The following is a 26,592-nucleotide window of genomic DNA, read 5'->3' as shown; positions in this document are numbered from 1 at the left end:
TATGCATGACAGTGTTTTTATAAGCTACTTATAAAATAAAAAGAAACATGTACAGAAGTAGAAGTAGATGTGAAGGTTAAGGGTACTTTTATTTGAAAGTTAACTGGTACATTTATGAATATTATAATTTAAGTTTATAGTATAAAAGTAAATTATAAAATAAGTATCATATATAACTATAATAATAATTATCTCTAGACATTAAAAAGTGATATTTATTTGAGACAATGGGAGAAAAGGGCGGGACAATTACAATTTTAATCATTATCTATATACATTAAAAAAAGTTTTCCTCCTAGTGATATTTATTTCAGACAATGGGAGAAGAGGGCGGGGCAATTATAGATATAACTGCTAAGACCAAAGCCAGAAAAAAAAACTGTTAGTTTTTTTTTTTTTGTAATTTAATACATATATACTTATTAGCATTAGCATTAGCATTAGTAGAGGCATTTGATGCAAGAAAGCAAGCTTATGCAGCATCAGCCAAAAAAAAAAATAAAGTAAAATAAATAAATAAAAAATAACCACTTCCACTTCACCCCTCTGTTCGTTCGAAATACCTGTCCAGCTGAGCCTTAAACTTATTTAGGCTATCAACTTCCATGACAAGGGATGGAAGTCTGTTCCACCTACCAACCACCCGCTGGCTAAAGGCAAATTTCCGCACATCTATCCTACATCTGTCTTTCCTCAATTTGAACTTATGCCCTCTCAGGTGATTATTCTGAGCAAGAGGAAGAATGCCATCAGCATTGAGCATGCTCAAACCATTCAAGGATTTGTACACCTCTATCAGATCACCTCGCTGGTGCCTAGTCTCCAGACACTGTAATTCGCAAAACTTAAGCCTTTCTTCGTAAGAGCACCCCTTTGTTCCATTCACTAATCTTGTTGCTCTTCTCTGTACTCGTTCCAGCAGCTCTACATCCTTCTTGAAATGAGGCCTCCAGGCCTGTATACAGTACTCTAGGTTTGGCCTGACCATTGCCTTATACAAGGGAATAATCACCTCCTTATCCCTGCTAGAAAAATTCCTATATATCATTGACAATACACCATGAGCTACTCTTGCAGCCCGTCTGCACTGCTCAGAGAACTTCATATCTGATTGCACAACCACCCCCAGGTCCCTTTCATTCTCTACCACTGTCAGTGTAGTACCACAGAGTTGATACGTTGCTCTGGGGTTGCTGTTTCCCATATGTAGTACTTTACATTTGTCAATGTTAAACTTCATTTGCCACCTCTCAGCCCATCTGGTCAACCTTTCCAGATCCTGTTGCAGCAGCATAGTGTCAGTAGTGTCCTTGACAACCCTGCTAAACTTCGTATCGTCTGCAAACTTGGACATTAAGCTTGATATACCATCATCAATATCATTTATAAATACAGAGAACAATAAAGGACCCAATACTGAACCCTGAGGGACTCCACTAATAACATTAGTCCACGATGAGCAGTGTCCATTGATTACCACTCTCTGTCTTCTCCCCCTCAACCACCCCTTTATCCATAGCAGCAATTTGCCTCCAATGCCACACTGCTCCAATTTGTGCAGCATTCTTCCATGTGCAACAGTATCAAAAGCCTTTCTAAGATCCAAGTATATAATATCAAAGTTATTCCCTGCATCCAGTTCTTTTGTGACTGCATCATAGTATCCAATCAAATTGGTCAGGCAAGACTTCCCCTTAACAAAACCATGCTATGTCCGAGCTATAACTGAAGTCTTGACTAGATGATCCTGCAGTGCTTCTTTAACCAGTGCCTCCATTAATTTTCCAGGAACAGAAGTTAAACTCACAGGTCTGTAATTACTTTTGTCAGCCTTTGATCCTCCTTTGTGAATTGGGGTCACATTTGCACATCTCCAGTCCATGGGTACCTCCCCTGAGTCCAAAGAAGCTCTCATAATTATGGCTAAGGGTTTGCTTACTTCCTTTGCTGCCTCCTTTAATATAACTGGATAGATCCCATCCACCCTAGGTGTCTTTCTTGTGTTTATCTTCAACAATTTCTCCTCCACTTTACTCTCAGTTATTACAAGATTCTCTAGCTTACTTCTAGAGTTGAATATACTTCTGGCTTTCCCCTCGCTAAATAACTCCTCATGTGTGAATGTCGATGCAAAATATTCATTTAGTTTGTTAGCTACCTGAGCAGGGTCATCAACAGTTGACCCATCGATATCAAGTGGACCAATCTGATTCATCCCCTTCCTTCTAGAGTTTACATAAGTAAAGAACTCTTTGCTGTTTTTCTTCGCATCCCTTGCCAAGGATCTCTCGTAATCTGCCTTCGCCTGCCTAACCTCCTTTGTAACTTGGTTACAGATCAACTTGTATCTATCATAGGCTTCTGTGTCACGTGTTAATTTGTATGTATCCCATGCATTTTTCTTCTCTGCCATATGCCTCATTAGTTCATCTGACATCCATTTAGGCCTAAACCTTGAACAATATTTCTTAGTTGGTATGTAAAGCCTAGTAGCTTCCAAGATAAGTCCTTTGAATGCTTCCCATTTTGAATTTGCTGTTGGTAACATCATCAGTTGGTGCCACTGAATAGAATTTAAATACAGTCTCAGTCCATCATAGTCGCCTTTACGAAAGCAATAACCCTTCCCTTTACCCCTAATGGTAGTTACCTCTTTGAGTAAATCCCACTTCAGAACACTGTGATCACTGCCACCTAGTGGTTCATTTATCTGCAGATTCTTAATGCATGAAGAATCACTACTGATAATCAAATCAAGAGTATTACTCCCTCTAGTTGCCTCCCGAACATGCTGATGTAGAAAACAATCATCCAATAAATCCACAAAAGCCTTGCTAGTGTGTTAGTGACCAGCCCCCAAATTCCAGTCAATATCTGGGAAATTAAAATCCCCCATTATAAGACTCTCTGATTTACTGGCCCACTCTATTTCTCTGTACAGTTTCTTATTATACTCATCAGAGTCATTAGGCCTATAGCACACTCCTACTCTCAATTTTGATCTCCCAATGCTTATGTCACACCAAACTGACTCGACACTGCACTGTCCAGTGATGTCGACTGGCTTCACTTCCTTGGATTTTATGTGTTTCTTAACTAATAGCATAACCCTTCCTCCCTTCCTATCCTGTCTATCCTTTCTGTAGACATTGTGCTCCCCAAATTCCAGTTCTGCATTCCTTATATCTGTGTGAAACCATGTCTCTGATATCCCAATAATATCTGCCTTTGATGTTTTGAGCAATAACTCAAATTCATCAAATTTATTTACTAAACTCCTAGCATTGGTGTACACGCAAGTATACATGCACCTGCTCTTCCTCTTAGCCACCCTAACACAACCCATGTGTTTACTTGTATCCACATGATTCCCAGCAGTCTCTGTAATATCCTGCATCTTATTTTCCAGGCTGCTGCTTATTCCAAAAGAAGCAGTGCAAGAATCAATTACTCCTCTGCCAGTGGCTACTGTTAATCTAATAGTCCTTGTATCCCCCCAATCTAGCAGTTTTCCGACCCACCTAACACTGCCTCGATAACATCAGCAAACATTCTTGCACCCTTTCTATTTAAGTGTATCCCATCCCTGTAGAAGCAGTCTCTCCTGCTAATAAGTACAGACCAGGCTGAAAAAAATTCTACCCCCTGAGCCCTGCACAATCTTTCCAGGGCCGAATTGATCAACAGGGCTCTCATCATATACTCCCTCCAATCGTGTCTGGGCAGAGTTGCAGACAATTTCAAATTCAACCCTAATTCACAGCTTTTTTTCATCAGAGACCTGTACTTGTTAAGTAATTCCGGCGGTCTCCTACTCTTAATATCATTAGTGCCAACGTGTACAACTATATCACCTTTTGTGCCCTTAAAAGATATCCGCTCTACAACGTCATCAACCTTTGCCCCTGGCAGATATACCCTGGTCCTGTTCCTGTTATGTATGTATAATACTTTATATTTAATACATGTATACCAATGCTCTGTTATTTTTATTTTATTAAAATGAGTTTTTATAGAAATGTCGACTTTTATTTTCAAAAAATTAAAAAAATTATTTATGAATTTGATTAACTGAAATAAATGTTTGAAGCAATTTTTTTTTCACTTTCTATTGACTTGATCTGACCTTTTGAGGCCTCATAATTGTGTTGTGCCTAAGACCTCCAATAAATGCGGCCCTGCTTTCCAGCAACCTGCTTATACTGTAACAGTGCAATAAAAGGCAGGATTATGACATCAAAATGTGTCATCTAACCGAAATTCTATTAGAATATATGAGAACATAATGATTACACAAGTAATTAGATTGGCTAAAATCTGCAGCAATGAAACTTTATTTAATACTGACTTGGAAGCTGCTTAAAGATCCATAAGGAAAATTTCCTCTTATTTTCACTAAGCACATTATTGGTAAATTGTCTCAGTATATAAGGAAAACATACAAATTCAGTATATACGATATGGTTAGTTTCATTCTGACTTCTCTATGGAGATGTACAGTTGTAATCTGTAAGAGGAGGGTGCTGATAAATTGTCAGCCTGACCCACTTCCAATCCTTTTTTTTTTTTTTTGACAAATGGGTGTCAGCTCACAAAAGAGCATATCTTTTTAAATTAAACAGCCCATTTGCCTTAAAAAACCCCCTAATATACATTTTTATTTTTTATAGGTTGAAGAAAGGATTTCAGCTCAATATGTTACTTTCAACAAAACTGAAGGCAGTGCGGTTGTGAAATTCTTGTTTCTGTAGGAGAAAACACCAGTGGATCAGTTTAAATTCATATAGATATGTTGACCAGGAGAAAACAGCATCCACACTATTCAATGGTTGCAAAATTTAAAATGGGTTTTTTGACACTGAGGATGTAGATTTTGCAACCATTGAATAGAATGGATGCTGTTTTCTCTTCGCCAACGTATCAGTATGAATTTAGGAGGGAGTATATGATGAGAGCCCTGTCGATCAATTCGGCCCTGGAAAGATTGTGCAAGGCTCAAGGGGTAAAATTTTTTTCAGCCTAGTCTCTACTTGTTAACAGGAGAAACTGCTTCTACAGGGATGGGATACACTTAAACAGAAAGGGTGCAAGAATATTTGCTGATGCTACTGAGACAGTGTTAGGTGAGTTGGAAAACTGCTAGCTTGGGGGGATACAAGGACTAATAGATTAACAGTAGCCATTTATACTTGCATGTACACCAATGCTAGGAGTTTGGTAAATAAATTTGATGAATTTGAGGTACAGAAGTAGAACATCAAAACATCAAAGGCAGATATTGTTGGGATATCAGAGACGTGGTGTCACACAGATATAAGGAATGCAGAACTGGAATTTAGGGAGTACAATGGGTACAGAAAGGATAGACAGGATAGGAAGGGAGGGAGGAGGGTTTATGCTATTAGTTAAGAAACACATAAAATCCAAGGAAGTGAAGCCAGTCTACATCGCAGGACAGTGCAGTGTCGAGTCAGTTTGGTGTGACATAAGCATTGCGAGATAAAAATTAGGATTAGGAGTGTGCTATAGGCCTAATGACTCTGATGAGTATAATAATAATTAACTGTACAGGGAAATAGAGTGGGCCAGTAAATCAAAGAGTCTTATAATGGGGGATTTTAATTTCCCAGATATTGACTGGAATTTGTGGGTTGGTCACTCACACACTAGCAAGGCTTTTGTGGATTTATTGGATGATTGTTTTCTACATCAGCATGTTCGGGAGGCAACTAGAGGGAGTAATACTCTTTATCTGATTAGCAGTAGTGATTCTTCATGCATTAAGAATCTGCAGATAAAGGAACCACTAGGTGGCAGTGATCACAGTGTGCTGAAGTGGGATTTACTTAAAGAGGTAACTACCATCAGGGGTAAATGGAAGGGTTTTTGCTTTCGTAAAGGCAATTACGATGGTCTGAGACAGTATTTAAATTCTATACAGTGGGACCAACTGATGACATTATCAACAGCAAATTCAAAATGAGAAGCATTCAAAAAATTTATCTTGGAAGCTACTAGGCTTTACATACCGACTAAGAAATATTATTTAAGGTTTAGGCCTAAATGAATGTAAGATGAACTAATGAGACATAGCAGAGAAGAAAAATGCATGGGATACATATAAATTTACATGTGACACAGAAGCCTATGATAGATATAAGCTGGTCTGTAACCAAGTTACAAAGGAGGTTTGGCAAGCGAAGGCAGATTACGAGAAATCTTTGGCAAAGGATGCAAAGAAAAACAGCAAAGAGTTCTTTACTTATGTAAACTCTAGAAGGAAGGGGATGAATCAGATTGGTCCACTTGATATCGATGGTTCAGCTGTTGCTGATCCTGCTCAGGTAGCTAACAAACTAAATGAATATTTTGCATCGACATTCACACAGGAGGAGTTATTCAGCGAGGGGAATGCCAGAGGGGTATTCAACTCTGGGAGTAATCTAGATAATCTTGTAATAACTGAAAGTAAAGTGGAGGAGAAATTGTTGAAGATAAACACAAGAAAGGCACCTGGGGTGGATGGGATCTATCCAGTTATATTAAAGGAGGCAGCACAGGAAGTAAGCAAACCCTTAGCTATAATTATGAGAGCTTCCTTGGACTCAGGGGAGGTACCCATAGACTGGAGATGTGCAAATGTGACCCCAATTCACAAAGGAGGATCAAAGGCTGACACAAGTAATTATAAACCTGTAAGTTTAACTTCTGTTCCAGGAAAAATTAATGAAGGCACTGGTTAAAGAAGCACTGCAGGATCATCTAGACAAGACCAGTTATAGCTCGGACACAGCATGGTTTTGTTAAGGGGAAGTCTTGCTTGACAAATTTGATTGGATACTATGATGCAGTCACAAAAGAACTGGATGCAGGAAATAACTTTGATATTTTATATTTGGATCTTAGAAAAGGCTTTTGACACTGTTGCACATGGAAGACAGCTGCACAAATTGGAGCAGTGTGGCACTGGAGGCAAATTGCTGCTTTGGATAAAGGAATGGTTGAGGGGGAGAAGACAGAGAGTGGCAATCAATGGACACTGCTCATCGTGGACTAATGTTATTAGTGGAGTCAATCAGGGTTCAGTGTTGGGTCCATTACTGTTTTCTGTATTTATAAATGATATTGATGATGGTATATCAAGCTTAATGTCCAAGTCTGTAGATGATACAAAGGTTGGCAGAGTTGTTAAGGACACTTCAGACGCTATGCTGCTGCAACAGGATCTGGAAAGGTTGAGCAGATGGGCTGAGAGGTGGCTAATGAAGTTTAACATTGACAAATGTAAAGTACTACATTTGTCAATGTTAAACTTCATATGACTTCATTTGACAATGATAAACTTCATATGGGAAACAGCAACCCGAGAGCAACGTATCAACTCTGTGGTACTACACTGACAGTGGTAGAGAATGAAAAGGACCTGGGGGTAATTGTGCAGGCAGATATGAAGTTCTCTGACCAGTGCAGATGGGGTGCAAGAGTAGCTCATGGTGTCTTGTCAATGATATACAGGAATTTTTCTAGCAGGGATAAGGAGTTGATTATTCCTTTGTATAAAGCAATGGTCAGGCCACACCTTGAGTACTGTATACAGGTTTGGAGGCCTCATTTCAAGAAGAATGTAGTGCTGCTGGAACGAGTAAAGAGAAGGGCAACAATATTAGTGAATGGAACAAAGAGTTGCTCTTATGAAGATAGGCTTAAGTTTTTCAAATTTCAATGTCTGGAGACTAGGCACCTGTGAGGTGATTTGATTGAGGTGTATAAAAGCCTTGAATGGTTTAAGCATGCTCAATGCTGATGGGATTCTTCCTCTTGCTCAGAATAATTGCCTGAGAGGGCATAAATTCAAATTGAGGAAAAACAGTTGTAGGATAGATGTGCGGAAGTTTGCCTTTAGCCAGCGGGTGGTTGATTGCTGGAACAAACTTCCATCTGTTGTAGAAACTGATAGCTTAAACATATTCAAGGCAGAACTAGACAAACATTTGGAGCAGGTGGATGAGTGAAATGAGAAGGGGGTGTGTGTGTATGTTTTTTTTTTTTTTTTGGCTGATGCTGCATAAGCTTGCTTTCTTGCATCATATGCTAATGCTAATGCCAATAAGTATATATGTATTGAATTAAAAAAGAAATAACTAACAGTTTTTTTCTGGCTTTGATCTTAGCAAATATATGTATAACATCATCATAAGTAACTGAGCCCATTGCATCTGACTCAGTGAATAATAACGATACACTTGTTTTATTTTTGTGCAAGTTGCTTCTTAAATAATTTTTAATTAATTTCAACACTGAAAATGAGCGTTCAGCACATGCGTTTGAAATAGGCATAGTCAAAAATATTTTTAAAATAGTTTCTACATTCAGGAAGGTAGACCTTAACCCATCGTTTATAAATTGGTACATATTTTCAATTGAAAAATTTTCTTCTTTCATCATTAATAAAAATTGCTTAACTTTGTCAATAAATTTTTCTGAGTCAATATCAGTCCTATAAGTTTGTAAAATTTTGTTAATACTAGTCATGTACTTGTCTTGATCTATATCTTTCTTTAAAAATATGTCAAACATATCTAATATGTCTAAAAGGGCTTAGAGAGCAACAGGTATTCTGTGTGGACACTCAGTCAAAAACACTGATGGATCCAATATCTTTTTACTTCAGAAGATTTAGGAGAAGTCCAGTTGGTTTGCCTCCCAAAACCCACTCATGCACACCTTTTCAATGGTAAGCCCTGTTATGTCACTTAGGTGGCAACGAACGTGTAGAGTGGTTCTCTTCAAGATTCCTGGTCAGTGTGAAAAGGAAAAGACCAAACTCTCCAGCACATGACAGCACGACGAAACAAATGGCCCTCAGTCCCCAGTGGCTTTCACACTCCCCTCTTATGGCAGTGAGAGGATCAGAGTGGAAGCAGAGGGTGCTAAGAATCTCTGGGTATGACCAGGCTGCCATGCACAGAAACTGAACTTGGCCTGTTACAAAGTAAGATTGCTCATCGATGAAGACAGGATATTAGAGCTGGAAAAGGAACTAGAAAATGTGAATTGGAATATCATCGGTTTGGCTGAACCAAGAAGAAGAAATGAATCACTTATAAGTTTATCAAGTGGAAATCTGCTGTACACCAATGGAAACAGTGAAAGGAGCGAAGGTGGAGTCGGGTTTCTGGTTCATAAAGATATAAAAAAACAACATTTTGGAATTCAAAAGTACATCACCAAGGGCGTCAAGACTAATACTTAAGATTTCTAAGAGGCATAAGCTAAAGGTTATAATGATTTGTGCACCAACATCGAGCCATGATGATGAAGAGGTTGAAGAAATGTACACCGAAATTGAGAGTCTTCTAGATGAGCAGAAAACCCACTACACTATCATTATGGGGGACTTCAATGCTAAGGTTGGAAAGAGACAAAACAGCGCAGAAAAGGGAACTATAGGAAATTTTGGAATTGGTGAAAGAAATGAAAGAAGTGAAAGACTTGTGGAATTTGCAGAATCTTGAGGATTGTCAGTAATAAACACTTTTTTCAAAAAAACAGGGTGAACAGAAAGTGGACATTGAAGAGCCCAAATGGATAAACAACTAATGAAATGATTTCATCCTCGCTAACAGAAGATATATCGTGAATGATGTTACCGTCCTGAATAAGGTAAATGTTGGAAGTGATCACAGAATGGTAAGATGCACTTGATATAGATGTAGGAAAGGAAAGGAAAAAACTGACTCGAGTAAATAATATGGTCTTTGAGATAACAAAAGAGGAGAAGAAGCAGTATGTACTGGAACTTAAGAACAAGTTTGAGCTTCTGCAGACTGCTCAGGACCAAGATATTGACGAGGAATATTACAGCTTTGTGAAAGTGATAAAACCCAAGATAGGGAAAAAGAAATTCAAAGAAGAAAAAATTAGTCAAGAAACACTTCTTATGATGAACCGAAGGTGACAAATGAAGAGCAAGATAAACACTGACAAGGAGAAAATTGAGTATACTGAGTTATGCAAAGCCATTAGAAAGAGACTCAGAGAGGACATAAGAAAATTTAACAAAAGAAAAGTAGAACAAGCATTAAGGGAAAACAAAGGACTTAAATTAGCAGCCATGAGCAGTAATACAGAAAGACAAATGATACTGAAACTGAAGAATAGCAATGGTGTGCTTATAAATAGCAGAGAAGGCCTAATTCAAATAGCGAAGCCTACTTCAGATTACTTTGCAATCCATCTTCCCCACTGCTGGAATCATTCCAGCAGTGGGGAATATGGATTGCAAATTAGCAACACATATGACATACCCGATATTCTTTCTGATGAGGCAGAACATGTGCTGAAGAAAATGAAGAATCAGAAAGCCCCAGGGGAAGATGAAGTTACTGTAGAGTTGTTAAATTGGGAGGAAGAGACATAACACAAAAACTGGCAAGGCTCTTCACAAAATGCATTAGAAAAGGTGTGGCACCTAAGCAGTGGAATAATGCAATCATAGTTTTTCTGCATAAGAAAGGAGATAAATCAGAAATTGGAAATTATAGACCAATTAGTTTGCTATCCTACATCTACAAATTGTTCACAAGGATCATTACTAACATTACTAGAAAGAATACTTGATGAGAATCAACGGAAAGAGCAAACTGGCTTTAGGACAGGATTCTCAACTATGGATCACCTTCACATAATATCACAGCTAACGGAGAAAGCAAATGAATATAAAACACCATTATGCCTGGAATTTGTGGATTATGAAAAGGCATTTGACTCTATACAGCATAAGGCAATGTTTCAAGCACTGGAAAGACAAGGCATAGATATCTCATATATTATGATTTTGAAGAAAATATATGAGAATGCTACCTCCTTTATTGGGCTAGACAAAGACAGTAGTAAATTTAAAATTGAGAAAGGAGTTCGAGAAGGAAATACAATATCTCTGAAGCTGTTTACTGCTGCCCTTGAGGAAGCTTTCAGAAGATGACTGGTCACAGAAAGGAGTCGATGTGAATGGAGAGTACCTAAACCATTTACAATTTTCAGATGACATTGTGGTCATAAGCCACGATCCCAAAGAATTAGAGGAAAATCTTAATCAGTTATGCAGAGTTAGTAAAGATTTTGAACTAAAGATGAATATGGCTAAAACAAAAGTAATGATGAACAAGTATGCCACAGAAAGGGACATAATGATTGAAGGAGCAGTAATTGAAAAGGTGGAGTCATATACTTATCTGGGACAAGTTATTAGCTGTAATAATGATAAATGGCTGGAAGTCAAGAGAAGAATAAATTTTGGATGGATAGCATTCAGGAAATAAAGTCATATACTAAAGAGCAATATCCCAGTTTGTCTGAAACGTAACATAATGAACCAATGTATACTCCCCACCATGACTTATGGAAGTGAAACTTGGGCACTCACCAAAAGAATGGAAGAGAAGCTGTGAACTACACAGCGAAGAATGGAATGAATTATATTGGGAATAAGACTGTTAGATAAGAAGAGAAACACATGGATTAGGCAGCAAACTCAAGTAAAGGACATTCTTATCAAAACTAAGAACTAAAATGGTCTTGGGCAGGACACAGCTCGAAGACGTGATGACAGATGGACTAAGAAAATAACAGAATGGTACTCAAGAGGAGCTAGAAGAAAACCTGGAAGACAATGGCGGATAGATGAAATTCATTAGTTTGTGCGTAGTAAAGGATGGCCATTGCACAAAACAGAAGGAACTGGAAAGTTGCTGGAGAGGCCTTCATCCTGCAGTGGATTGAAAATGGCTGATGATGATGATGATGTCTAAAGCTTTTCATCCTTTCGTTAATTTCAAAAATTAGCTTATCGCAAATGATGTTAAAAGTATCAACAATGAAATTTTCTTTTCCATGTAATGTAATGTCATGTCATCGTCGGATTGTGAAACTTCATCACACATTTTTTTCCATTTTTTCATTATTTTCTTCCCGTCTTTAAATTGTGTCTCATCTGTTAATAAATTTGCTTCTTCATTTAAAGCAGCAAAACTATTTCTTATATCTAAAATAAAACCAACTAAAGACTGTAACAAATTATTAGCTAATAGCAAATTCATGTCAGGATCTTGTAGAGATTTACTGGTCGCATTTATTCGTTGTAAAATTTTGTCAAAATTTTCGGCCAGTGATGAGTTCTCTAATTTAGAAATAGGCTTTTCATAAGGAGAAATGGATAGCTGCAGTAATGCCTCCTTAATTTGTTTATATCCACATTTCAATGCCAATATAGTTTCAGCTCTTGCAGACCACCTCGTTTCACTTTATCTTTTAACTGTTAAAGATTTTTTTCTAAATATTCAAGGAGTATGTCCCATCTTCTTGTTGAAGATGAAGTGTAATTATATACATTTTGAACAAAACAAAAATATTGCACTGCTTCTGGACAAGATTCCGCAGCATAGTTGCCAATTAAATTTAAGGAATGACTAGAGCATGGTATGTAATGTGCAGAGGGACTGTTTTTTCAGCCTAGCTTGTAAACCTGTATAGACACCTTTCATATTGGCAGCGTTATCATAGCTTTGCCCTCTGCACATTTTTATATCCAAAGATAATTCTTCTAATTTTTTAATACTACCTCTTCTAAATATAATGAAATATGTTGTGTAATACTGATGAACCCAATAAATGTTTCTCTAATGTCAGAATTTGCTGTAATGTACCTAATTATAATAGCTAGTTGGTCAATATGGGCAGCATCTGTTGAGTCGAGTATTATTGCAAAATAAGCAGCTTCCTTAATTTCTGATATTAATATTTCTCTTGTTTTATTAGCTACTAACTCTATGAATCCATCACAAGACAGTAAGAAAGATAATTTGATTTGCCAGAAACACAGTTGGCGTACATTTTAATGTGATGTTTTAAAAAATCATCAAATTCACTTAAATAATGTAGATACAATAAATAATTTCCGCAAGAATCAGAAAAAATATCATTTGTATTGCCTCGAAATGATAGTCCCAATTTACTCAGTAACTTAATGGTAGCTATTATTCTGTTTAAAACCTCTCTCCAATAATTTTCTTCAGATTGTATTTGTTTCATCAATTTAGAATCAATATGACTATTTGAAGAACTTGACTTTCTTTTGCGATATGTGCACATCACTCGTATATGCTCAGTAGAACGCTCGTGATCACATAAGGTTTGCGTTATATCTCTCCAGTCATTAAACCCTTCATTAAGTTATTATTTGACTTAGAAAACAATTTGCAAACAAAGCAGTAAATTGATTTGCTCGTTTCTGAAAAAATTAGCCACTCTTGTTACCATTTGTCTTTTTACACTAAAAACGTGATTCATTTACATTTCTGACATAAATTCTATTGCATTCTGTGTATTCTTTTTTTTAAATTTTTGATTTTATCAACATTCTGAGACATATTTATTAAAATATGCTCGTTAAATTTTTCATCAATACTAATTGGCTACACGGCTATATCAATAGGATAAGAGATAACTTGCTTTCTGGTAAGTATAAGTACAGACTCCGATTGAAAATTTTCTTCAAAATTCTGTTGATTTGTTTCATTTACTTCTTTTACTTCTATATTGTGCACATTATTTTGATGTTTTTCATTTTCGTCTCCTGATACTGATAACGATGTTTCACTTTCATTTCGAGTAATTTGAGGTACATCTTCAGTTCTATGAAATTCTTCATTTTCAGAAGAATGTAAGAAAGACAAAATTGCCCCCTTTTGACTATTTAGTTGTTTTGCCTTTTCTCTGAGTTGCTTTCTTTCATTAGCTCCGGATTCAAACTTTTTTGGCATCGTTACGTGTGTTATACTATTAAAAGCGAAATAAATATTTATTAAATCCAAAATATTAAAAATAATTTTTATAATGAGTACTAAATTCTTGAGTTTTAGATCTATATTTATTTCTTTTTATGTTACATATAATTACTTTTACTGTTACATACAATTATAAAGAAATAAGTATAGATCTAAAAACTCAATAATTTAGTATTCACTATAAAAATTACACATAAAGATCAAGAAACCAATTCAAATTAAAAATAATTATGTTAAAAGCTAAAAAATATAAAAAGAGAAAGAATAGTATTTTTCTGTACAAAAAAAAAAATCATAGTTTTGTTAAAATAACAATAATAAATTTATTGAAAAATATATTCTTACCAACTCTGACAACTACTTTAACCATATAATTAGGTATATGTACTCGTATACTGCTATACAAATACTAACCAAATACTAATGGTAACTAAACTCTCAGTCGTTATGTATGCATACAAACGACGGTTAACTTCAATCGGTTATGGCCATGCGATAAAACAATATTTCAAATGGAGGGGGGAGGCCTCACAAATTTTTCAGGGACTCTAGTTTTTATATAATGAATTTAATATTTAAAAATAAGTATTTTATTTTGCAACTATGACTAGACTTTTTTAATATAGTTGTTTGTGAGGAGTTAGGTTTTAAAGTGCGGCCCCCAGCTTGCTCCTAATGTGCTTTATGGTAAATGCAGCCCTGCTGGAAAGAACAGAGGCCTTTATTCTTTCCAGCAACCTAAGGCTTAACAGAAACAGCCAACAAACCTATGGTTCTTCAATATATGCATAATATGAGCATGATATTTTCAGTCTCTCTCTCTCTTTATCAATACATATCCATTGCCCAACTTTTTTTTATCAACTTAACCTTTTACCTTATTGTTATTTTACACTAATTTTACAAACTTTCATCTTGTCAAACCTTACTATCTCCAGATATTGTTATTTTTTTCTCCTCATTAAAAAAAGGAGAAAATAATAATTGAAATGCTGTGTCCCAGATAGACTGTTATAGCTGGAGTCTGTGAAGATGTTGACTATGATAAGTTTATTCTAGAATTCCTTGTAGTATTAATGTTTTATGACATCCCTACTTTTATGGCTCACTAAATTTCATAGCTTATGCATCCTTTTTAAAATCTTGGCCTTCCTAAAGTATTAATGCTACTATATCTTTATATCATAAAACTACAATATATCTATATTATATCTTTATAGTTAATTTTAGAGTTGAATTTTAGTTTTGGTTTATAACTAATTTTATTTTAAATATTGTTTTTAAATTATGTTTCATTTATTGCTTTCTATTTTGCATTCTTCTTAATATAGTGCTTGTGGCAGAGAATAAAAATGCAAGGGATGCGACACAGAAACCTACGGTAAACATAAGCTAGTCTGTAATCAGGTCACAAAGGAGGTTAGGCTAGCAAAGGCTGATTACAAGAAATCCTTGGCAAAGGATGCAAAGAAAAACAACAAAGACTTCTTTACTTATATAAACTCTAGAAGTAAGTGGATGAATCAGATTGGTCCACTTGATATTGAAGGTTTGCCTGTTGATGATCCTGCTCAGGTAACTGACAAACTGAATGAGTATTTTGCATCTACATTCACACACGAGGAATTCTGTAAGGAAGGGGAGGACAGAAGTTTACTAAACTCTAACAGGGAGCTAAATGATTTTGTAATAATGGAGAGCAAAGTGGAAGAGCAATTGTTGAAGATAAACATAAAAAAGGTACCTGGAGTGGATGGAATCTATCCAGTTATATTGAAGGAGGAAGTGAGGAAAGTAAGCAAACCCTTAGCCATAATTATGAGAGCATCCTTAGATTTAGGGGAGGTCCCCAAAGGGGGTTCAAAGGGTGACACAAATAATTATAGACCTGTTAATTTAACTTCTGTTCTGGGGAAATTAATGGAGTAAATGGTTAAAGAAGTACTGCAGGATCATCTAGACAAGACTGCAGTAATCATTTAGACACAGCATGGGTTTGTTAAGGGGAGGTCTTTTCTGACTAATTTGATTGGATTCTATGATGTGGTCACAAGGGAACTGGATGCAAAAAATAACTTTAATATCGTATACTTGGATTTCAGGAAAGCTTTTGAAACTGTTATACACGAAAGACTGCTGTACAAATTGGAGCGGTATGGCATTAAGGGCAAGTTGCTACAATGGTTAAAGGGACGGTTAAGTGGGAGATGACAGAGAATGGTAATAAATGAACACTGCTCTTCATGGACTAATGCTATTAGTGGAGTACCCCAGGGTTCGCTGCTAGGCCCATTGTTGTTTGTGTATTTATCAATGATATCGATGAAGGTATATCATGCTTAATGTCCAAGTTTGCAGATGATACAAAGGTTGGCAGGATTGTTAATGACACCAAAGACAGTATGCTGCTGCAACAGGATCTAGAAATGTTAGGCAGATGGGCTGCAAAGTGGCAACTAAAGTTTAACATTGACAAATGCAAAGGAGTGCATATGGGTAGCAGTAACCCAAGAGAAACATACCAACTGTGCGGTACTACACTCAGGGAGGTGAAGAATGAAAAAGACCTGGGGGTAATTGTGCAGCCAGATATGAAGTTCTCTGAGCAGTGCAGATGGGCGGCCAGAGCAGGTCATGGTGTTTTGTTAATGATATATAGGAATTTTGATAGCAGAGAAAGGAGGTGATTATCCCCTTGTATAAGGCAATGGTCAGGCCACAACTTGAGTACTGCATACAGGTCTAGAGGCCTCATTTTAGGAAGGATGTAGAGTTGCTACAATGAGTACAAAGAAGGGCGGCAAGATTGGTGAGAGGAACAAAGGGATGCGCTTATGAAGAAATGCTTAAGTTCTGCTAGTTGCAGCATCTGGAAACTAGGCACCTGTGGGGGTGGTCTGATTGAGGTGTTATAAGGCCTTGAATAGTTTGAGCAGACTCAATGCTGATGGGATTCTTCCGCTTGCTCAGATTACGAACCTGAGGGGGCATAGATTCAAACTGAGGAAAGACAGTTGCAGAACAGATGTGCAGAAATTTGTCTTCAGCCAGCAGGTGGTTGATTGCTGAAACAAACTTTCATCTGTTGTTGTGGTGGAAGTTAATAGCTTAAATAAATTTAAAGCTGAACTCGACAAACGTTTATTTGACGGGTTAAATGGGAATGGGTTTTTTTTTGGCTGATGCTGTCTAAGCTTGCATTCTTGCATCATATGCCTTAACTAATGCTAATATTCTACCATCTTGGTAAATTATATAAGTAAAGCATTCTTTTTAAGGTGCTTTTTCCTTTAAGATGTAATTCCCATAACCTATATTTTCTTGTCAAATTATCATATTCACCCATTCTGCTTCATATATTGCACCAACAGAATATTTATCTCTTTAATGTTCAATTTTAATACTACACACACACACTGAGCAATATAAATAGAAAGAAAAGTCATGTTCAGCATGATACAGAAAAATGGTTTGGATGGATATGAGAGTTTGAAATACAATATGGGATATGAAAATTACACCTATAAGCACAAAGCAGCTTTAAAGAAAATGTAAGGTAAAAAATATATGTTAATTTAAAAAATGCACTGGAGAAAGGGTGCAGTGTTTAGTACTTAGGTTGCCAAAACTACTAGGTAACAGAAAAGTATAAAAGGTGATAAAAGAAGGAAATAAAAGGGTATAGAATAGGAAACAATTCCTAAGTAATTCTGCATTACAAATTTGAGAATGCTGATGTTTCAGCTACAGAAATATTTCCACTGTTGCAAGCATTTTAATAGCCTTTGTGTTTTGATCCTCTTCAGCATTTCCCCCAATTTTTCACGGTTATCCAAAACACCATGAAATCTCTGCCCTTTCAGTTCAAAATTTATTTTTGATAACAAAATAAATGTTATCAAAAAATAAATGTTTTGATAAAAAGAAAGAAATTACAGAGAATTTGTCACAGAATATGGAGAATGAAGAATGAGCCTTACTGCTTTTGCCAAATATTATCACCGATTCAGGCTGGAGTGAACCTGCACTTGTAATTTGAATGAACAAGTCTGCTCAAATGACAAATTCAAGTTGATTGTGTTTTCTGATTATATATTAGTAATGCAAAGAAGCAAATTTATACAGCAGCAGTGGAAAAAAAAAAAAAAAAAAAAAACCGCCTTACATCATTTGTAGGCACCTGAAAGTACCCTGATTAATCTTGTTGCCTGTTCTCTACACCTGCTCCACAGATATATATTCTTTCTGAAATGAGGCTGCCGGACCTGTATGCCATTCTCAAAATGCAGCCTAACCATGGCTTTATAGAAAGAAATAATCAGCTCCTTGTCCCTGCTAGCAAAATTCCTTATATCATTGACTGAATCCCGTAATGCATACAGGCTGTCCTAGCAGCCTGTCTGCAGTACTCACAGAACATCATGTCAGGCTGTACAATTACAGGGACCCAATTACCCCAGGTCTTTTTCGTTCTCCACTATGGTGAGTATGGTACCATTAAATTGGAATATTATTCTGGAATTGCAGCTATCCACATGCAGTGCTTTTCATTTATCAATGTTAAACCTCAAGTTTCACTTTTCAGCCCAAGTATCTAATTTCTCATGGTCATATTCTGTAACATATTCTGATTCCTGTTGGCAGCCACCTTGCCTACCTTTGTATCATCAGCAAACTCAGACATTAAAACTTTATATGCCTTCATCAATTTCATTAATAAATATTGAAAACAAAATTTGGGGCGCAGCACTCAACCCCAAAGGACTCCAATGGGTTCAGTACTGAGCCTCATACTGTTGTTGGATCATGAATGATAGATTATGAATCAAGATTACATTGAGCAAAACTATTAATTAGTGCAGCAGGTTCCAAAAGATGTGTTTTGAATGTTACAAAGATGTTGCAAAGAATGCTACAAAAATGTTTGGCGTGCTAGGTGCATGCTTTCGTCTCAATCCCTAAATCAAAATTTTGCACTCAAAGGGTGGGGAGTTTGTGAATTCTTTAGAAATCCTGTGAAAATCAAAGGATACACAGGAGGAGGAGGAAGAGATCACAAAACAGTGACTCTCTGACTGCTTCCAATAGCCATAAAATCACTCGCTGGACTCAATTCATTAAGTTTGTTCCTACACTGCTTAGTGGCACAAGCACTAATAAAGCCACTCTGTGCCAATTTCTGTGCTTTTTTCTCAGTATCAGATTAAGATGAAATGTTATGTTATACTTTAAAACTTCTTATATAATTATATGCCTTAAGGATTTAAAGAATTCATTCAAATTTGCACCATCTCCGATGACTGGAAAATGTTAAAGGTTCATGTATCCTAGAAAGAAACTTGAATATTGCATTCCAAACAGTTAGAAGAATGTATTTAACTTAAATAAAGAGTGGCAAGCTTTTAATCAGGTGGATTTTCTTCCAGGAGCACATAAAGATGGATCAGATAACATAGGGTGTTACTTGCCTTGGCAGTGCCAAGGGTTTCTCACAAAGCCAATAAATGTCATTGTGAATTAACATGTTATGTTATACTAAAACTTCTTAAATAATTACATGCCTTAAGCCAGTTGTGATTTAGATTTCCCACAGCCAAACAATCAAGGCTAGTCAATTACAGTAGAGCTACAGGAATTATCAGTAATCTTCATGACTGCAATTGAGTACACATTATTTTCTGTCATCTTTCATGCTGACTGTCATAGTTATGCCACCTGGATAATAGTGGCATAACTATTATCCAGGTGGAGTTAGACTGAAGTTAAACTTCTAGTATTTAAAACAGTAGAAGCCACATGGCTTTAGAAATAAATTCAGTAAACTGAGGACTATTTTGATCCTCTATAAGTTTTGGATGCCAGTAGGCTGTCAAAATATATTATATTTTAAAAACATAGCCTTTTGGTGATGTTATTTGAATGAAGTGGGCTTCTAATGTGAGATAAATACTTCTTGAAACACATTATCACAGCAGTCTCTCATATTTAAAAAAAATAGCACATAGCCTTTCAGTGGTGCTATTTGTTTAAAAGTGGTACATTTTGAGGCTACTTGTGGATATATGAAGTTCATTCTACAGTGAGAACTAACACCATAGTGGTCACTTACAGCAGTTGAATGTTTGCCTGGACTGAATTTTTATATTGTGTAGCATCAGTTTTTTTTTTAAGATTACTTTTTCATATAATTAGATTACAACATACTTATCTACTTCTTGTCCATAACCATCCGCATCTTCATACATTGAAGCTTTTAACAACTCTGGTGCAAGATAGCCAGGTGTGCCACAGATTTCTATAAAACACAAAAAACTGAAAATAATAATACTATACTTATTTCATATTATCTAAAAGTATGAAAATGTTAAATATGTACTTTAACTTAGGAGTTATGATCAAAAAGTTTGGTACTGAACTAATATTTGGAAAATGACAAAGCTCACCAACTTCTCCTTTGAAGTACAGTAGAATTTTTTTTTTTTTAATACTGGTGCCATAAAATAATTACAGTAAGCGCTGGTTATTGTGATCAAGTTTGCGTGATTGAATTTTGATTCTATTAAATTAATAAAATCAAAATTTATTAAATGGCAATTGGAAACTTTCCTAATAGGCTTCTTTTGGAATTGCTATTAGTACTATGCCTTTTAAAAATTTTTGCAGTTGTTGCAAATCTGTGACTTTCAAGGGGGGGGGGGGCTTCAAGCTTGGGAAGAAAAAAAACATCACAGGAAGCTAAATCTGATGAATTTGGGGGGGGGAGGAGCACTGACTTCATATGAAAAGAATTTCTTGTGCAGAAAGTTTGTTTGTTTCTTTATTTGGTTTTTAGGAGCATTAGCAACTAAGGCCATATTGCTCTGGGGATATGTGGTGGTCATTCCCTGACCTTTCCGCATCCTCTGTATTTGGTGGTCATGGGCTCGAACCCCAGTCTAATCAAGAAGCGTGTGCTACGCACTGCTGCTCCTGCACATCTGGCTACGGAGGCGCCTTTGAAGAAAGTGCTGAATATGTCATGATAAAAGTGCAAATTCCACGAAGCCCACTTTTCTAGCTGTTTTTTTCCAAATATCATCATGCAATTGCTATAGAAGTGTTTAGTAGTATTCCTGGTTCAATGCTTGGCCATTTGGGACAAATTCATAATGACCTTCAGAGAGCAAGGGAGAACATATAAACAACTTAGCAAAAACTGTTTTCTGTGTGTTTATATAACAGTTCTTCCTTCACAAGGCATTCTAATTGAGAGAGCCCCAGAATAATTTTATTTAAAAAATGGGATGATTTTACAAAAAAAAACACTTTAAAAAATAACTACCACAACTTTTATATTTTCAACAAGAACAGAGTATTCTTGGCATCATTTGTTAAAATGAATGGCGAATCTTCATATACTGACTGTATATGAATGTGATATTAAACATTCTCAAAGACTTATTCTTTACTAAAGGGAAAAATTTCAATCAGAAATATTTGTTGATCTCTGTGCTATATGCTTTTCAAATTTTGGGTCACAAAACCCAGGGTGCCTCCGTAGCCAGGTGGGTAGGAGCAGCAATGCATAGCATACATTTCTTGATTAGACTAGGGTTCGAGACCGTGATACACCAAATATGGAGGATGTGGAAAGGTCATGGAATGAACACCACATATCCCGGAGCAATATGGCCTTAGTTGCTAATTTCTCCTAAATTCCAAAATAACAACAACACAAAACCCAGCTCCTTTACAAAATTGTTTTTTTCAAAACAAAAGGTGCTAGAAGTATGAAAATGATATTTTATATTCAAGGGTCCATATAGTTTTGGCAATCAGGGAGAAAAAAAAAAAAAAAAACCGAATGAAAAAGGCTGTACTACTGTAGTTTAAAACTGGGGAATGAGAAACTCCTCAAATCCTCAAAAGTGATATAAATACCTGCATGCCCAACAATGAGTTAATTTGAATATGATTCTTGTTACATTAGTAGTGGCAAATGATGCAAGGGACAAAACTTAGCATTAGCATTAGTAGAGGCATATGATGCAAGAAAGCAAGCTTATGCAGAATCAGCCAAAAAAAAAAAAAAATCTTCCACTTCACCCTTCTGTTCGTTCGAAATACCTGTCCACCTGATCCTTAAATTTATTCAGGCTATCAACTGCCACAACAAGGGATGGAAGTCTGTTCCACCAACCAACTACCCGCTGGCTAAAGGCAAATTTCCGCACATCTATCCTACATCTGCCTTTCCTCAATTTGAATTTATGCCCTCTCAGGTGAGCAAGAGGCAGAATCCCATCGGCATTCAGCATGCTCAAACCATTCAAGGCTTTATACACCTCTATCAGATCACTTCGCCAGTGCCTAGTCTCCAGACACTGTAATTTGCAAAACTTAAGCCTTTCTTCGAGCAACCCTTTGTTCCATTCACTAATCTTGTTGCCCTTCTCTGTACTAGTTCCAGCAGCTCTACATCCTTCTTGAAATGAGGCCTCCAGAACTGTATACAGTACTCAAGGTGTGGCCTGACCATTGCCTTATACAAGGGAATAATCACCTCCCTATCCCTGCTAGAAAAATTCCTGTATATCATTGATAAGACACCATAAGCTACTCTTACAGCCTGTCTGCACTGCTCAGAGAACTTCATATCTGCCTGAACAAGTACCCCCAGGTCCTTTTCATTCTCTACCACTGTCAGTGTAGTACCACAGAGTCGATATGTTGCTGTTTCCCATATGTAGTATCTTACATTTGTCAATGTTAAACTTCATTTGCCACCTCTCAGCCCATCTGCTCAACCTTTCCAGATCCTGTTGTAGCAGCATAGTAGTAGTAGTGTCCTTAACAACGTTGCCAACCTTTGTATCATCTGCAAACTTGGACATTCCACGTGTTACAAGTTGCAGCTCTGCTGAACAAGAAATTTTTTAGCCATATTTAGCCGCTTTATTGACCAATTGATACATCAAATTATTTTCTATAAGTAGCTTATAGACCTAGTCAGGATCGTTAGTTTATTCTGAATGGAGACAGTGAGATTTGGAAGTTAATTAATTATTATGTGTCCGCAGATTTACCGTTTGTAACTTGCGCCATTGTTATAAGATACGTTATATCCCGAACTAGATAGCATTAGTATAGTATAGTATAGTATATAATAATATAATATTGTCAATTAATCAGCAAAATCTATTAATTTTGTTTAACTTCATTGTCAATTAAATTGTACTTTTAACTAAATACATATGACTTAGATTGCAAATGTAACATAATTAATTAATCCATAACTTGATAAGGAAGATATATAAACGGAACTCGTAGATAATATTTGATACTGAAAAATATATATAGCATTATAACAGTGTTGGGATACAAGTTTAGGGTTATAATTTTGTACTGAAATTGAAATTTTATTGAAATTAAATCAAAATCATGACTCAGACTAGAGCAGCAAAGCAAAAGGCTCAAGTTAATGGAAGTGCTGCGGCTCAGAGGAGAACTGAGGGAGGTCAGTTGCCCTCTGAATCACAGCCTTTTAAAATGCACTGCTTGCATGATGTTTGTGGAGCAATCGGGTACGGGACATGATATTGCCATGGGGGATGCCTTTGTATGTGTGCGCGATGCAAGGAGTGTAATGAAATCAGGCGACAACTCAGCGTTGTTATGGGCCTATATGAGAGCTTGAAGGACAGGGTGGATGCCCTCGAAGGATCTAAAGTGAGGGGCCCATCAAGCTCTCAGATGCCCACATCAACGCCAGAGCTTGCACTTGGTCATCACGCAACACAGCGGCAACCCCCAAGGCAGAATGCGCTGGTTCCACAGGAACTAGTAGTTGTTGGTGACTCTATTGTCAGGGAAACAGGGAACATGCTTTGTAAAAAGGATAGGTGGAACAGGACCAGGGTATGTCTGCCATTGGCAAAAGTTGATGACGTAGAGCGGATATCACCTTTTAAGGGCGAAAAAGGTGATATAGTTGTACATGTTGGCACTAATGATATTAAAAGTACGAGACTGGCAGAATTACTTAACAAGTACAGGTCACTGTTGAAAAAAAGCCGCGAATTAAGGTTTAATTTGAAAGTTTCTGCAATTCTGCCCAGACATGATAGGAGGGAGTATACGATGAGAGCCTTGTCGATCAATTCAGCCCTGGAAAGATTGCGCAAGGCTCAAGGGGTAGAATTTTTTAAAGCCTGGTCTGTACTTGTTAACAGAAGGGACTGCTTCTACAGGGATGGGACACACTTAAATAGAAAGGGTGCAAGAATATTTGCTGATGCTATCGAGGCAGTGTTAGGTGGGTCAGAATACTGCTAGCTTCGGGGGGGGGATACAAGGACTAATAAATTAACAGTAGCCACTGGCAGACGTGAAAGTGATTCTTGCACTGCTCTGCTTCTACTGGAATGAGCGGAAGCCTGGAAAACAAGATGCAGGATATTTCAGAGACTGCCGGAAGTCATTGCAGAACAAGTAAACACATGGGTTGTGTGAGGGTAGCTGAGAAAAAGAACAGGGGCATGTATACTTGCGTGTCCACCAATGCTAGGAGTTTGGTAAATAAAATTGATGAATTTGAGGTATTGCTCAAAGCATCAAAGGCGGATATTGTTGGGATATCAGAGACGTGGTGTCACACAGATATAAGGAATGCAGAACTGGAATTTGGGGAGTACAACTTCTACAGAAAGGATAGACAGGATAGGAAGGGACGAGGGGTTATGCTATTAGTTAAGAAACACATAAAATCCAAGGAAGTGAAGCCAGTCGACATCGCTGGATAGTGCACTGTCAAGTCAGTTTGGTGTGACATAAGCATTGGGAGATCAAAATTGAGAGTGGGAGTGTGCTATAGGCCTAATGACTCTGATGAGTATAATACGAAACTGTACAGGGAAACAGAGTGGGCCAGTAAATCAAAGAGTCTTATAATGGGGGATTTTAATTTCCCAGATATTGACTGGAATTTGGGGGCTGGTCAGTCACACACTAGCAAGGCTTTTGTGGATTTATTGGATGATTGTTTTCTACATCAGCATTTTCGGGATGCAACTAGAAGTATTAATACTCTTGATTTGATTATCAGTAGTGATTCTTCATGCATTAAGAATCAGCCGATAAAGGAACCACTAGGTGGCAGTGATCACAATGTGCTGAAGTTGGATTTACTCAAAGAGTTAACTACCATTAGGGGTAAAGAGAAGGGTTGTTACTTTCGTAAAGGCGACTACGATGGTCTGAGACAGTATTTAAATTCTATACAGTGGGACCAACTGATGATGTTACCAACAGCAAAAACCAAATGGGAAGCATTCAAAGAATTTATCTTGGAAGCTACTAGGCTTTACATACCAACTAAGAAATATTGTTCAAGGTTAAGGCCTAAATGGATGTCAGATGAACTAATGAGACATATGGCAGAGAAGAAAATGCATGGGATACATATAAATTAACACGTGACACAGAAGCCTATGACAAATATAAGTTGATCTGTAACCAAGTTACAAAGGAGGTTAGGCAGGCGAAGGTAGATTACAAGAATTCTTTGGCAAGGGATGCAAAGAAAAACAGCAAAGAGTTCTTTACTTATGTAAACTCTAGAAGGAAGGGGATGAATCAGATTTGTCCACTTGATATCGATGGTTCAACTGTTGATGATCCTGCTCAGGTAGCTAACAAATTAAATGAATATTTTGCATCGACATTCAGACATGAGGAATTATTCAGCGAGGGGAATGCCAGAGGTGTATTCAACTCTGCCAGTAAGCTAGATAATCTTGTAATAACTGAGAGTAAAGTGGAGGAGAAATTGTTGAAGATAAACACAAGAAAGACACCTAGGGTGGATGGGATCTACACAGTTATATTAAAGAAGTCAGCAAAGGAAGTAAGCAAACCCTTAGCCATAATTATGAGAGCTTCCTTGGACACAGGGGAAGTACCCATAGACTGGAGAAGTGCAAATATGACCCCAATTCACAAAGGAGGATCAAAGGCTGACAAAAGTAATTATAGACCTGTGAGTTTAACTTCTGTTCCAGGAAAATTAATGGAGGCACTGGTTAAAGAACCATTGCAGGATCATCTAAACAAGACTTCAGTTATAGCTCTGACACAGCATGGTTTTGTTAAGGGGAAGTCTTGCCTGACCAATTGGATTGGATACTATGATGCAGTCACGAAAGAACTGGATGCAGGGAATAACTTTGATATTATATACTTGTATCTTAGAAAGGCTTTTGATACTGTTGCACATGGAAGAATGCTGCACAAATTGGAGCAGTGTGGCATTTGAGGCAAATTGCTGCTATGGATAAAGGGATGGTTGAGGGGAAGAAAACAGAGTGGTAATCAATGGACACTGCTCATTGTGGACTAATGTTATTAGTGGAGTCCCTCAGCGTTCAGTATTGGGTCCTTTATTGTTCTCTGTATTTATAAATGATATTGATGATGGTATATCAAGCTTAATGTCGAAGTTTGCAGACGATACAAAAGTTGGCAGGGTTGTTAAAGACACTACTGACACTATGCTGCTGCAACAGGATCTGGAAAGGTTGAGCAGATGGGCTGAGGGGTGGCAAATGAAGTTTAACATTGACAAATGTAAAGTACTACATATGGGAAACAGCAACACCAGAGCAATGTATCAACTCTGTGGTACAACACTGACAGTGGTAGAGAATGAAAAGAACCTGGAGGTAATTGTGCAGGCAGATATCAAGTTCTCTGAGCAGTGCAGATGGGCTGC

At 37.0% G+C, this 26,592-nt stretch overlaps 1 protein-coding gene across 1 annotated transcript in view; it reads right to left on the bottom strand.

The window, feature by feature from the left end:
• Positions 1 to 26,592, bottom strand: part of LOC150085942 (phosphorylase b kinase gamma catalytic chain, skeletal muscle/heart isoform-like) — a 301,197-nt gene that overhangs the window by 88,458 nt on the left and 186,147 nt on the right. Inside the window, exon 8 of the mRNA XM_090374747.1 lies at positions 20,049 to 20,139. Coding sequence (XP_090230873.1) covers positions 20,049 to 20,139 — 91 coding nt within the window. The remainder of the gene's footprint in view (positions 1 to 20,048; positions 20,140 to 26,592) is intronic.

The sequence above is a fragment of the Mastigoproctus giganteus genome, chromosome 5, assembly GCF_048544385.1.
Source record: "Mastigoproctus giganteus isolate SK-2022 chromosome 5, ASM4854438v1, whole genome shotgun sequence".
In the NCBI taxonomy this organism is placed as follows: domain Eukaryota; kingdom Metazoa; phylum Arthropoda; class Arachnida; order Uropygi; family Thelyphonidae; genus Mastigoproctus; species Mastigoproctus giganteus.
The sequence above is the reverse complement of the archived record's forward strand: the minus strand, read 5'-3'. Positions and strand labels throughout refer to the sequence as shown.